Source organism: Hydra viridissima, unplaced genomic scaffold, assembly GCF_058129835.1.
Source record: "Hydra viridissima isolate aposymbiotic clone 2 unplaced genomic scaffold, HvirCarnegie_v1 scaffold_2, whole genome shotgun sequence".
Lineage (NCBI taxonomy): Eukaryota > Metazoa > Cnidaria > Hydrozoa > Anthoathecata > Hydridae > Hydra > Hydra viridissima.
Window position 1 is genome coordinate 20,114,745 of NW_028324301.1, and position 13,440 is coordinate 20,128,184.

The following is a 13,440-nucleotide window of genomic DNA, read 5'->3' on the forward strand; positions in this document are numbered from 1 at the left end:
TTTATCTAAACTTTTTTAAATTTTATTTATTAGTATATTTTAGTATATTTTGAGGCGAAAAAATCATGAGTTTAGCGGTGTGTTCGTTCTCCACAGACAAGTAATCGAAACAAAAAAAAGAAAAGAAAATCGTAAGTTCGTGAGTACGTTCGTAAGTATGTCTTTTAAATTGTGCTTGACGCATTCTTTTCCGTTTGGGACTTCGGAGCTAAAAAAAAATGATACAATATATAAAGGACATATATAATAATTATATAAAAACATATATAAAATAAACAGTAAAATAGTAAGCAAACATAAAATAGTATAACAGGTATAAACATAATTAACTTTAAAAACCAAGGATAAATTATAAAAACAAAAACATATGTATATTTAAAAATCGATAATTACTTTAAAATAAAAAAATTTGATTGGTGACTCTGAAACAAAAAAAACCTGGCCTTACTATTAGAGATTATACGGTAATCAAAATAAATAATACTAAAAAAATATATTAAAACAATAATAATAATTACAAGATTAAAATAAAAAAATAAAAAATAACAACACTCTAATTGTTGCTGTGTAGGAAAGTGAATAAAATGACCTAGGTAACCCTAAAAAAAAAAAACAGTAACCCAGTAGTTATAGAAAATGTAAGTATTAACTTTATAAAATAAAAAAACAATTCTAAAGAAAAACAGTATTTTTAAACCAGAAGTTTTTACAAAATTGACTAGCCAACATAAACTGTTGAAGGTTACATGTAATTTTTTATCACAAATATAAAATGCAACAGTTCACCTAAATAAAATAACAATTCACCAAAAAAAAATTACAGTTCACCAAAAAAAATTATAGTTAACAAAAAAAAATTGCAGTTTACCAAAAAAAGAACAGTTCACCAAAAAAAAATTATGTAAACAGCTCACAAAAAAAAATTTCAATGTTACAAACAAATCATCATGCAAAGATAAGAAGCAATAATAATAATAAAAATAATAATATTATGCAAAGAATAATTATAGAAGAGTTAAAAAGGGCATAAATCAGGAATACTAACAACACAATCTTCAACCAAAAAAGCTTTTTGTATAATTTGCTCTTCAAAAATTATAGATAGACATTCTGCATAAGTATACATAAAAATATGCTTAGCTGCTTTCGGCCTTGTTTTTAAAAATTTAACACAAGCAAAAACATTCATCTCAAAAATAAAGAAATATTCAATACTACAAAATGATCCACAAGTAAGTTTAACAAGTGAGTCACAATGACGAACATTCTTATGACGAATATGGTAAATGTTTTTGGCAATAGAAACTTTGTAATATTTTTGAATTTCAAAAATATGCTTACCTAAATAATGCTCAAAAAACAGTTTCTCACAATAAGGAATATTATAATTACAGCCTTTATCTAAGACTTTAATTGAGCCAATAATAACTCCTTTAAAATTATAATTATAAGAAAATAACATGTCATCCAAAAAGTCAATGCAATCTTCATCTATAATATTAGAATGAGAAACTTGAATGTTACATGTAGTTAAATATGAAAATCGATCTATTACTTGAGTAGATATATCTTGAGTACCATTTAAAAGAGATAAAATAATGCCATTAAAATTTTCAAACTGATGACAAGAATAAGATAATAAAGGCCCCCATAGACGAGCACATGAGGGAAGATGAAGTAATTGGTGCACATTATAAGACATATTCTCTCTACCATACAAACCAGGAAATTCGTAAACAAATCGATTAATTAATAATGTGGCTTCATTAACAACACTTTCAGATAATACCTTATTATTTAACATAAAAACAACATTAGATAAAAGAATAAAATGATCAAAAAACTGCGGAAGCAAAATATCACATAAAATAACAGGACCATAAAAAACTAAAAAATTAAAAAACTCAACACCTTTCCAATGCTTTATGCAACTTAATGATCGTGGAGTCCGCCTTATATTGCTTGGCACACTAATTACAGATAACCGATTATTTATAACAGTACAGTGTCTACGAATAGAAAAAATAGAACCAGAATAACAACTATCAAACCAGAAAGAAAACATAGCTTTCATAACACCAAGCTCTATACAGTGCAGATTATCAACAACTGTTCCATTTACACAATCGAAATTAGGCAATCTTACTAATGGTGAAATATCTAAAAACCCTTCAACCACATTAACACAAAAAAAATCTGTATTGCTTCTACAATTCATACTAACATCAGAAAATGGATAAGTCATACAAGACCCCCTGCCTTTTGGAACTCTTTCCCCTCTAGAAGAACAGGCAACCATTATAACCATTAAATTGCCTGCGACAAAAAACCAGAGCTCTTGCAATTGTATCACATGAAAAAATAGATACATGAAAAAAAACACGAACATTTTAGATAAGAGTATACCATTAGTGGATAGGTTAGTAAAAATATCAACAAAAGGAGATAAAAATAATTGTATATTTGGTTTTTTAAAACCCGACCAGAGACCAAAAAACAAAATATTAGTAATTTGCAATGAATATGGAAAACTATGAATTGATGCTAGCAAAGGCCACAAGGACCACTTTGATGATTTGAAAATGGGAACTCCATCAGTATTAACAACAAGTCTAATTGTTGCTTGCCCATTTTCTTCAAGATCTGCTAAATGTGTCCAATTGTTATCGCAAGTATTTTTAAGCTGTTTGTTTATGTTTAAAATATGAAAAAAATTGCATTTCTTATGAAGATAGGATGATGTAAAATATTTCAAGCATTTTGTACACTGCTTATTAAGACTTAAAGCAACTTCACAAACATCACAAAAAAAAACTTTTTCATATAACTCTTTTTCCTTCTTAAAAAACTTCAAAAACAAATATTTAGATGTAGGCAAAACACTGTGGCAATAAAATAGTTAAGAGAGTTAACAACGCCTCTAAGGCTTTGTAGGACAAATTAAAGCGCAAAACAAAAGTCATTATGCATAAACATGCATTAGAGACATTTATCTTTGAGCCAGGATACAGAGGTGGACTCTCTGAACTTTCATTTTCATCAAACTCATCATTGATTGTTTCATTTTTTGGTTCATCTAAGTCAGATAATTGATCCATAAATTCATCGTCAATAGAATCATTGTCATCAGAGGTGCTCTCATTCTGTTGCTGAGCAGTTAACTTTTGACATCCTCCAACGTGTTGTTCTTGGAATACTTACTTCGCCTGATTGCCATTTCTTGTAGCGACCAATTCTAGGCATCTAAAATAAAAGAGGCAAGCAGGCAAAATTAAACTTTAGTTAAACAAGATTAACATCAGAAAGAGAACAAGAGAAACTATTGTACTTAACCTAATTGTGCTTAAATAACAATGATGCTTATTTAACAGCTAGTTCTTTAGTATATACAATACAAACTATACTTTTATTTGATGAAAATTTTTTTATCAAGTGTATGATGTATATATAAATATCAAATGCATATATATGTTAAATGAAGGTGTTTAAGCGGTATAAAATTTTATAATTTTATTTAAATTTTATAATTATTCAGAAAATTTAATATTCTTTTGAAAATTATTAAACTTACAAAATATCTATTCTGATGAGTCCTAATTGATGAAATTTTCTGATGTCTTAATTGATGAAATTTTCTGATGTCTTAATTGATGAAACACAGTGTAAAATGAAACAAGTTTGATAAATGATTTTTACTAATTTATTATTGCTATGTTCTTTTAAGAACATTGAGCCCTCTATTTTAAGAATACATTTAAAATTATTCGCATATATACGTGTATATATATGTATGTATGTATGTATGTATGTATGTATGTATGTATGTATGTATGTATGTATGTATGTATGTATGTATGTATGTATGTATGTATGTATGTATGTATGTATGTATGTATGTATGTATGTATGTATGTATGTATGTATGTATGTGTATATATATATATATATATATATATATATATATATATATATATATATATATATATATATATATATATATATGTAAGTTTAGGGAAAATATTACACAAAATAAAAAGTGCTTCAACTGAAACAAATCAGTTGAAAACAAATTCAAAGAAAATTCAAATGTTAAAACAAAAGAATTATGTACTTAGGAACGTTAGAAAATCGAATTTTAATGTAAAAAAATTTTTAAATTTACACCGTTTTGAAGAGAACTTCATCAAAAAAATTTTTTTCAAAGTATTTACAAAGCGCTGTCTGTCTATCACAGTGAAATAGATAGAGGGAGTTGTTGTTATTCATTCAACTCGATTTATTGAAATTTTGAATGAAAAGTTTAAAATTTTACTTTCAATCTGTGTAAGACAACATAGTGGATTTATCTCATATTAGGGGTATGTCTTTTGAGATGGGACAAATTTAAAGGGTAAGAAAAATGTGTCTTTTTTTTTTACACTTATTGTTAGCCAAATCATGTTTATAAGAATTTCTAGTGATGCCTGTTGTACTCGTACTGTTAGAAAAAAAAATACTTTGAAAAAGAATCGATATCAAAAAATCTAGTATTTAGGAACAATAATAAAATCTCTTGAAAAATTTTTTCATTCTGAAATTTTGTAAATATAAATCAATCATTATCTATTATGTTCAATAATCTACAATAAAGAAATTTATAATAATAAATTTTTGTGAAATTATAAAGTTGAATATGTATTCGCTTTAATAAAAATGAACATACTGAACAACATACCTGTGGTTTTGAAAATTGAGTAGAACTTAAAATAATAGAAACTGAAACTGTGGATATAAAAAAACAACGTTTACTTTATTAAAGAAATTGGAAAAAAATTTTCAAGATGTTATATCTGTCAAATTTCAAAAAAGTTATGTTAGCAAAAGTTATATCAATATTTGGTTAGCAGATAAAAGTATCACTCAAAAGGCGATCAAAGTCCACTTGCAAATTATACTTATTTATGCGAAAATTATTCATGCAAAATTATACAAATTATGCTAAACTTGAGTGCTTTAATTTATTCACATGCTTGTATATGAAATTGCCGCGAAAGAACGAAAGAAATCTGCTAGGCACTCACGAACGTTAGGAAAGCATAATAAATGAATAGAAGAAAGCTGATGCCTCTGTAAATATCTTTTTCCGACCTAAAAAGAGGGATACCAGTGATGAGCTCCTGTTTGTATGCCAAGTATTTTGGCAAAAAAAGCTGTTAAAAAAATGTGGGAATGAGATGGTATTTTTGGATGCAACTTACAAGACCACACGGGCGCTAATTTACTTTTCTACCCCCCTATTTTTATTTTTGATTATGATAGAGAATTTTATCCTGATTAAGAATCGTATAAAAACATATACCTGAAAACCAAAGGAAAGTTCTCTAATTTGATGTTGAAGTGTCAAAAAAATATACCAAAAACGCTAATATTCGCCATCTTTTTTTACAACACTTTAAAATTTCACTATTTAATTACGCCGCCTGGTTTCTGTAGTTTAAAAGTAATTAAAATTCTCATGAAAATTCAGAAAGTATTCATGAAAATTCCGATGCAAAAAATTTGCAAAAAACAAAATGTAATTATAAAAGACTCTCTCTATAAGAAATGTTTCTTTATTTCTGTTTTAAAATTAAAATGGCGAATGCTAGACGACCGACTATTATTGAATTTGATAGCCTTAATTTACCGGAAATTGGTCGCAGGTTTAAAAACAATAATAACGAGTGTATCCGTTGGTGCAGGGAGTTTGGTTTACTTGCTATCAATATGGTCTGTCCTCGATGTAACATCCAGTGCAACGAACAAAATAGTGATAATGTCGATGGAAAGATTTGGAGATGCATGCAAATGATGATGTGTATATAGAGTATGAAAATGTGGATGCATCCGTCCGTCCGCACTTTCCTGATTGGTTGAAATTCATCACGTGATCATGACGTCATTTGTTCCAATCACATCATCGATGACGTCATCATGTCGTCACATTCATGGACGTCACAATCACGTTGTGTCGTCGTGCTTGCACGACTCCCCAACATGATTGTGACGTCCATGAATGTGACGACATGATGACGTCATCGATGATGTGATTGGAACAAATGACGTCATGATCACGTGATGAATTTCAACCAATCAGGAAAGTGCGGACGGACGGACTGATCCACATTTGTCATACTCTATATACAAATGTGCGAATAAAGAATAGCTGAAAAATAAAAATACATCCGAAACAGCTTCCATTATAGAAAAAATGAAAAAAATGAATAAAATATGCGTTTAACAAATATATGTATAAAATATATAATAAAAAACACCGTTTAAAAACGTAATAAATACCGTGTAAAATAATGAAAAAACACCGTGTAAAATAATGAAAAAAACACCGTTTTAAAAATATAACTAGTTCCCAGTCCTCAAAGACGCTAAACCGCGCATTTTTACAAATAAAGAAAAAATAAAATGTACAACAAAGTCACCTTCCTTCGACGCCATTTTGGAAAAAATTTGAGCATAACTTCGTCGTCTGATCTCCTCTGGGGCTTTCGCCCAAATGAGAGATTAACGTTTGCACCGGTATATATAGAGAAAACGACCCTTAAGTAAACAAACGACGGCCCTTAAGTAAACAAAACGTTGCGGGGGGTCCTAAACCAACCAATCAGATTGCAGAGAAAAGTAAACAAAAGAAAAAATTGACCAATCAGAATGCAGAGAAAAGTAAACAAAAGAAAAATTGACCAATCAGATTGCAGAGAAAAACAAAAGAAAACCGGGGGTAAAATAAGGATAATATATGCGGACGTGTTAGTGAAATAATGAAAAAACACCGTTTAAAAATGATGAAAATAATGCTTTTATATAACATTTATAATAGTATCTGTTAAAGAAAGAATAATATATAAATATAAGTGAGAATATAAATAGATTAATATATATTATATATTCAATTGATTAATATAATATTAATATTTCTTTGAAAATGTTGTGGGAAGAAGTGTTAGATGATTCGTTATATGAAGCTACGCATTATTATTATTCAGAAATTCGTGGCGATTCTTCATCAACAAAAAATCTTTTTAATGTGACGAATGAATTTACTTTACCTTTTGTTGATTTTAGAAAAACTGTAACTCGAAATATGTTGAAGAGAGATTCTATAATTCATTTACAATCTATGTTAATTCCTACTAATTTATCTTTAATGGAAAAAGAAGAAGATAAAACAAATGATCCGTGGATTCAAAAGGTAAAAGAGTATTATAATAATAATATTTATGAATTTTATTCTCGGATTGGATTGGATGAAGAACCGGTAATATTAGATTGGATGACAGAAAAGGTGTGTATCGTACATGGTTGGGATGTAAAAGTTATTGATTTTCGAGAAGACGTGCGGAAAAAACCTAATATATATCACAGTATTGTACAGTTAGTAAATGATGAATATTTGAAAAGGAATGATGACGATAATGTATTTATGAAAAGAACATTTATGAATGATGGTACAAAGTGGGTTATGTGGAATGATTTACGAAGTGATATTGATAAAAATTGGTGGAACATGAATTTTCCGTTGATTCCAAATTCTTATTTACCGTTTAAATTTTGGAATGGTTCGTTTTGTAGTGGAATATCCGCTAGTCCTTTGAAAAATGAAAGTTACATTTCAAGAGAAAGAAATTTTTGTGAGATGGTGACGGATAAAAATCGAGGAGAAATTAATTTTAAAATGCGAGGGTTAAGACCGCAAAATTTCTTTTGGTATGATGTAATGCCGAAGGGAAAAGATGTGAGAATAGTGAGCGAACCGGAAAGTGATAAATACGATGTGAAGCAGACATTTATTCATAATCAATATTATTTTCCTCTTCCAAGTCCTTTACCTACTACGACACCTGAAGTTGTAAAAAGCGTGATGGATTTTAGTTTTATTCCTACTCATTCTCAGGCTGCTGTTTATAAAGTATTTCCGTTTCATCAATATATTAGTTTTCAATATGACGATAAATTAAGTATGTATGATAATCTTCATAATTTTGCTCGACAAGGATATGAAAAGTTTGAGAATGGAAAATATGTTTTAAGAGATCCGTCAGAATATCATAATTTACCATTTTTGTTTTTTGTGGAACATGATAATAATCCAAAAGATGGTAACGTTTTAGATATGATTGATCCTGATCGAAGGAAATTTACATATTTGTTTTCGATAAAAATCGAACCTCGAGATTCCGATAAATATAAAAAAAGCGGTAATGTAAATGAAATTAAAATTACTGTTCGTGTTTCTAATATTGGTCATGTGTTTGGTGAAGATCCTAAAACTGGATATTCGTATCCTATATTTGTACCAACACCGTTTGCAAGATTTTTTGAAGAGTACATTCAAAGATCTATATATCCGACTGGTGTAAAATATTATTATAAGTTTAATAAAAATAAACATTTAACTGATATGAGGTATTGGTTCGGAAACAATATTATTCAAGAAGGACATAGTAGTGGAATCCCTAACGAATGTTTGTTGATTGAAACAATGTATGAATATTTATACGGTGAAGATAATGATCGAATTAAAGATAAGCAAGTAGAAATTGAGACATTATTACAAGACTGGCAGCATTTGTTGTATGCAGATAAGTCGCATTGGAAATATATGCCTTGCATTCCTCCTCGTATTCAAGATTTTTTATTTGGAATGTCGTGTATAAGATTGAAGAACAATAGAATTGTGAACAAAGCGGATTATTCGTATTTAGAAGTGTCGGCGAATAGGGATACTATTGTATCACATTTAACTATTCCATGGTTTCAAACAACAGAACAGAGTATATTTCCTATACGTTCGCCACAAATATTGGATTATTTTAAACAAGGATTAATGGATGGAAAAACGAATATGGTGTTAAATGGATTAAGCTTTGAAGATTATAGGAATAATATATATTTGAAAGTAATGTGTAAAGATCTTTGGACTCCGCAATGGAGTGAGAAAGATAATTTGAAATGGTGTCCTCCGTTATATGATGATATTCCATTAGAAGCTATTAATAAAAGTGTTGTGTATAACGTAATTAAGTTTCTTAAAAATCCAGTGGGAAATTTTAAATATTCATTAACGTATAATGATGACTATGTTTCATTATTAAATGGTGATTTTAAATCAGTTAAATTTAAACCATACATGAATGATAAAAAGAACAATTTGGAAGTGTGGTTATATTGTGAACAAATAAAAGAAAGTTATTCTTCTTCAGTAAAATTGCCTTTGGTATGTTTAGGTTTGTGGAGAAAAGAAATTCCTACTAAAAATAAAACGAATTATTATCGTTGGTGTCAAGGACAAAAGAATATATTAACGGATGATGCTATTCAACAACTTACATTTTATTCCACTGATATATATCAACAACCGCTTGTTCAAAGAAGATATGATGGTACTATTATTGATAATTGGAAAGAAAGCTATCCTATTAGAGGAGTTCATTTAATAGTGTATCAGCCTAGAGATGAAAGAATTAAAAATAAAAAATTGACAAATGTGTTTGAAACTATGATTATTCATCGTGATGATAATAGTCTGCAAAACGAGAGTAACCCTTTTTCATTAAGATTATCGGATTCAGTAGTTAATGAAATTCAACAAAGAAATATAAATAAAAAATATTATCGTTGCGCATTAACTTACATTTATTTTTTTCCAACAGAAGCTCTTAATTTTCCTTCTGAAGATGATCGTTGGGTGCATGTTACGTTTAATATGGCGGAGAAATGTGATGTTTATTTAAACAATATAAAGGTTGAACATGTAGTGGCGTCGTTTGATTTAAATCAATATTTAGTTAAAGGTGATAAAAGAACAAACATTTCATTGTTAAACAATTATCAACCTCTTTTAGAAGGGCAAATGCGTTATTTTCAAGTAAAAGATACGGTTGATTTTTCATCATTTAGTTGTACATTATTGAATTCAAAAAATGAAAAATTAGTATATAATTATGTTATCGATCCAATATTTGTATTGCAATGGATACCAGTGGTGTGAAAGATGTTTTTATTTTACATAAGAAATGGAAAGGAAATGACAATAATGAAAGTAGTGAAGTTAATCCTTTTTTGTTGGGAGTGGAGATGGAATCTATAAGCGAATGTTTGCAAAGATATGGCGAAAATAGAGTGAAATGCTTCGTTAAGCAAATATTTTTTATGCCGAATAACGTTTTGAATTTCCCTCACGAAGATGATAAAATGGTACATGTTCAGTTTGAAAATGCATTATCTCAAATGGTTTTTTTAAATAACAAGCTTGTTGAAAATATCGTTTGTTCTTTTGATATGAATGAATATTATGAAAGAGAGGGTTATATTCATGTTACGAACAACAATAGAAAACCTCAACTTGACGGTGTAACGAGAACGTTTATTTTAAATCGAATAACATCGCTTCAAAAAATAAAATGCACGTTATTAAATTCGAATAAAGAACCGTTAATTTTTGAAGATGATAAATTTAAACCACTATTTATTGTTGAAGTTGAAGTTATTAATAAAAAATGAGTCATATTAAGTCGTATGGTAATAGATTTATTGCTAAATCGAAAAAATCTCATGATGAGATTCGACAAATATATAATGAGATAAATAATCAAAAAATGAGACAAATAAATGGTTATTTACAACAAATTAAAGAAGAAAATAAAAAAGAAATGTATGAAAGAATAAAAGAAATGAACGATAAACTCGAATCGTTTAAAAAAGAGAAAGAGAAAGAGATTTGTACAAATGAAGAAAATAAACAGCGTAAAAGAAAAACAAAGATGCGAAACGAAAAACGAAATGATGACGTAAGTGAAGATGAGAACAATGAAAGTGAAGACGAAGTGCGAAAAGATAAAAAGAGATTTCGAAAAAGTATATTGTGTAACGTATGTTTAGAAAATGTTGAAGCTGTAAATGTTGAGGGTATGTGTCGAACGTGCGCCTTAAGAACCGTTGTTTGTAAAAGACCCGATAAAAATCGAAAAAAAGAATGGTTGCAAAAAGGTTATAAGAAAGCATTGAAAGACGTTAAAAAGCAAAAAAAAGACGTGTTTAAAAGCGATTCTGAAAGCGATTCTAATTGATGTATATTCTTAATTAAAAATATATATAAAGAGTTTGATAATGTTGTATTGTTTATTAGTATAAAAATGTCTACAGAAAGTAAGTTACGTAAAAGAAATTTGGAAGATCGTTATAGTCCCAACGATAATCCTGCTACTCTTGAAGAGAGTTTAATTAATACAAAAGAAGAAGGAGATTTATTAAAACAAGCTCTTTCAGGAAAATTATCTAAAGAATGGCAAGAAAGATTGAGTGAAAAATGGACTGGTTTTAATACGACAGGAGTTCAAGAAGAAATAATAAAGTCAACTACCCAAATAATATATCCTAACAATAACACAACTCGTGATATAAAACTTCGTTTTGAATGGGAAGCTGTTGATCATATAAAATTAAGTGAAATATGTCTTGCTTTTAAATTGCGAATATTAAAAAATGTAAATGATAATACATCTTTTAATATGGCAGATGGTCATGCTGATGATGTGTTAATGAAAAAGTTTTGCGTGCGAGAAGATTTCATATTTTATTGGATAAAAGGAATTAAATTGTTTACGAATTTAGCGAAAAATCAAGAACATTGCAGCAATAATTTTGTTCCTTCAGAATTTTTGTCTCGTATGAAAGCGATAACTTATAAGAAAAATTACAAAAAAAAATATCGCGAAACGGATTTAGATCAGCAAATGGGTAGTGTTAGTTATGGTAATAAAGATGTTAAAGAATTTTTCGCTAAACATCCAACAGTGACAGAAAGTAAAGGTGTAAATGCTAATATTCGCGCACTTAATGGTGAAGCTCCTGTTTATCAAACAATTTTGTGTGATAGATACAATAAGAAAGCATGCGGTAACGGAATGTATTTTCTTATACCTTTAAAGTTATTGAATGAAATATTTGAAATAGATGAATATATTGGAAGAAAGAAATTTGCATTGGAAATACATCTTGAAAATAAATATGAAAAATTGTTGGAACATATATTTCCTGTTACTGATGCGCAAGTTGCAAGTTTGGCTTATATCGGTTTAAAAATGGAAGATCCGTGTTTATATATGCTAAATCACAAAATAAATCCTACGTTGGTTGTAGAAAAAACGGCTTTGATGATGTCTACTCCAGATAAACCTTATACATTATTTCGTATGCAGCATTTAGAAACAATTGATAATGTTGTTAATAATAGAAACGAGTTTACTATTGACATGGGTAATAATAAAGTTTCCAATTGGTTGGGAAATACTATTATTATTTCTTGTTATCGAAAAGATCAATTGGAACATCAAAATAAAAATTGTATGACATTGCGTGATATTTCGACAGCAGTTATATCGCAAGTAACGTTTTCAAATTGTAGACGAAGTTATGATAGTAATCCGGGTGATGTGATTCAATTCGATATGAGAGATTTTTTAACTCGTTGTCAAGTGTATCGTATGTATGCAAGTTGGCACAATGGCGGACTTTCTTCTACATCGAATATCGATAATTTAGTATCTGCTTATCACGATCAAAACGATACTTTTATTCCAAGCATGCGTGAATATTTTAATCCAGAATACAATTACGATCAACCATTAGTGTTTGATATGACGAGTGATTATAATTCTGTTCAAAATGCTCCTCCTCAAATTATGACAGGAAGTAGTGCTTTTCAAATTACGTTAAAATTTCATGAAAATTTCACCGGACAAGTAACAATTGGCGTGTATGTGCCGACGGAATATATTCAAAATGGAACGGGTTTACACGAAGAAATAACATATTCACCTAATTCGTTAAAAGCCAGTTAAAAGACGATATTTTTTGATTAATTTATTATATAAAACGGAAAAAAATATAAAAAACAACTATAATAATGTATCGACGACGTCGACGAGTACGTAGAAATAAAAACAGAAAACAACGAGGGAGAGGTGAAAAAATTCAAAAACTTATTCGATTGGGAAAGATTGCTGGTGATCAGTTTTTATCTTCAACATATGGAAAAAAAGCATTAGATTGGGCAGTAGCACGAAGAAGTCAATTAATATAAGAACGATGATTAACAATTCTCGAGATAAATTTACACGAAAAAAACAAATATTAAATCAAAAAAGATATAAAAAACGAAGAAGAAGAAGAAACATGCAAAGAGGAGGATTACCTTTTCTTATTGCACCGATTATAGCGGCCATTGCGGCTAAAGCAGCAGTTGCAGGTAAAGCAGCAGCGGCAGCAGCTATCGCTACAAAAGCGGCTTTAGCGGCTAAAGCAGGAGCGATTGCAATTGGAACAGCAAAAGCGGCAGCAAGTGGAGCGGTAAGCGCTGGTGTTGGTCAAGGTGTAAAAACAATAATTGAGAATAATAAATAAAAA

General features: G+C 29.0%; 1 protein-coding gene and 1 pseudogene across 1 annotated transcript; both read right to left on the reverse strand.

Annotated features, from left to right (window-relative positions):
- Positions 1-1,015: 1,015 nt before the first annotated feature.
- LOC149892357 (uncharacterized) lies at positions 1,016-2,295 on the reverse strand. The gene has a single exon (XM_090080503.1). The coding sequence runs from the start codon at positions 2,243-2,245 to the stop codon at positions 1,016-1,018; it is 1,230 nt and encodes a 409-aa protein (XP_089936629.1). The 5' UTR covers positions 2,246-2,295.
- Positions 2,296-2,335: 40 nt separating this feature from the next.
- On the reverse strand, positions 2,336-3,525 carry LOC149892358 (uncharacterized; annotated as a pseudogene).
- Between the last annotated feature and the right edge of the window lie 9,915 nt (positions 3,526-13,440).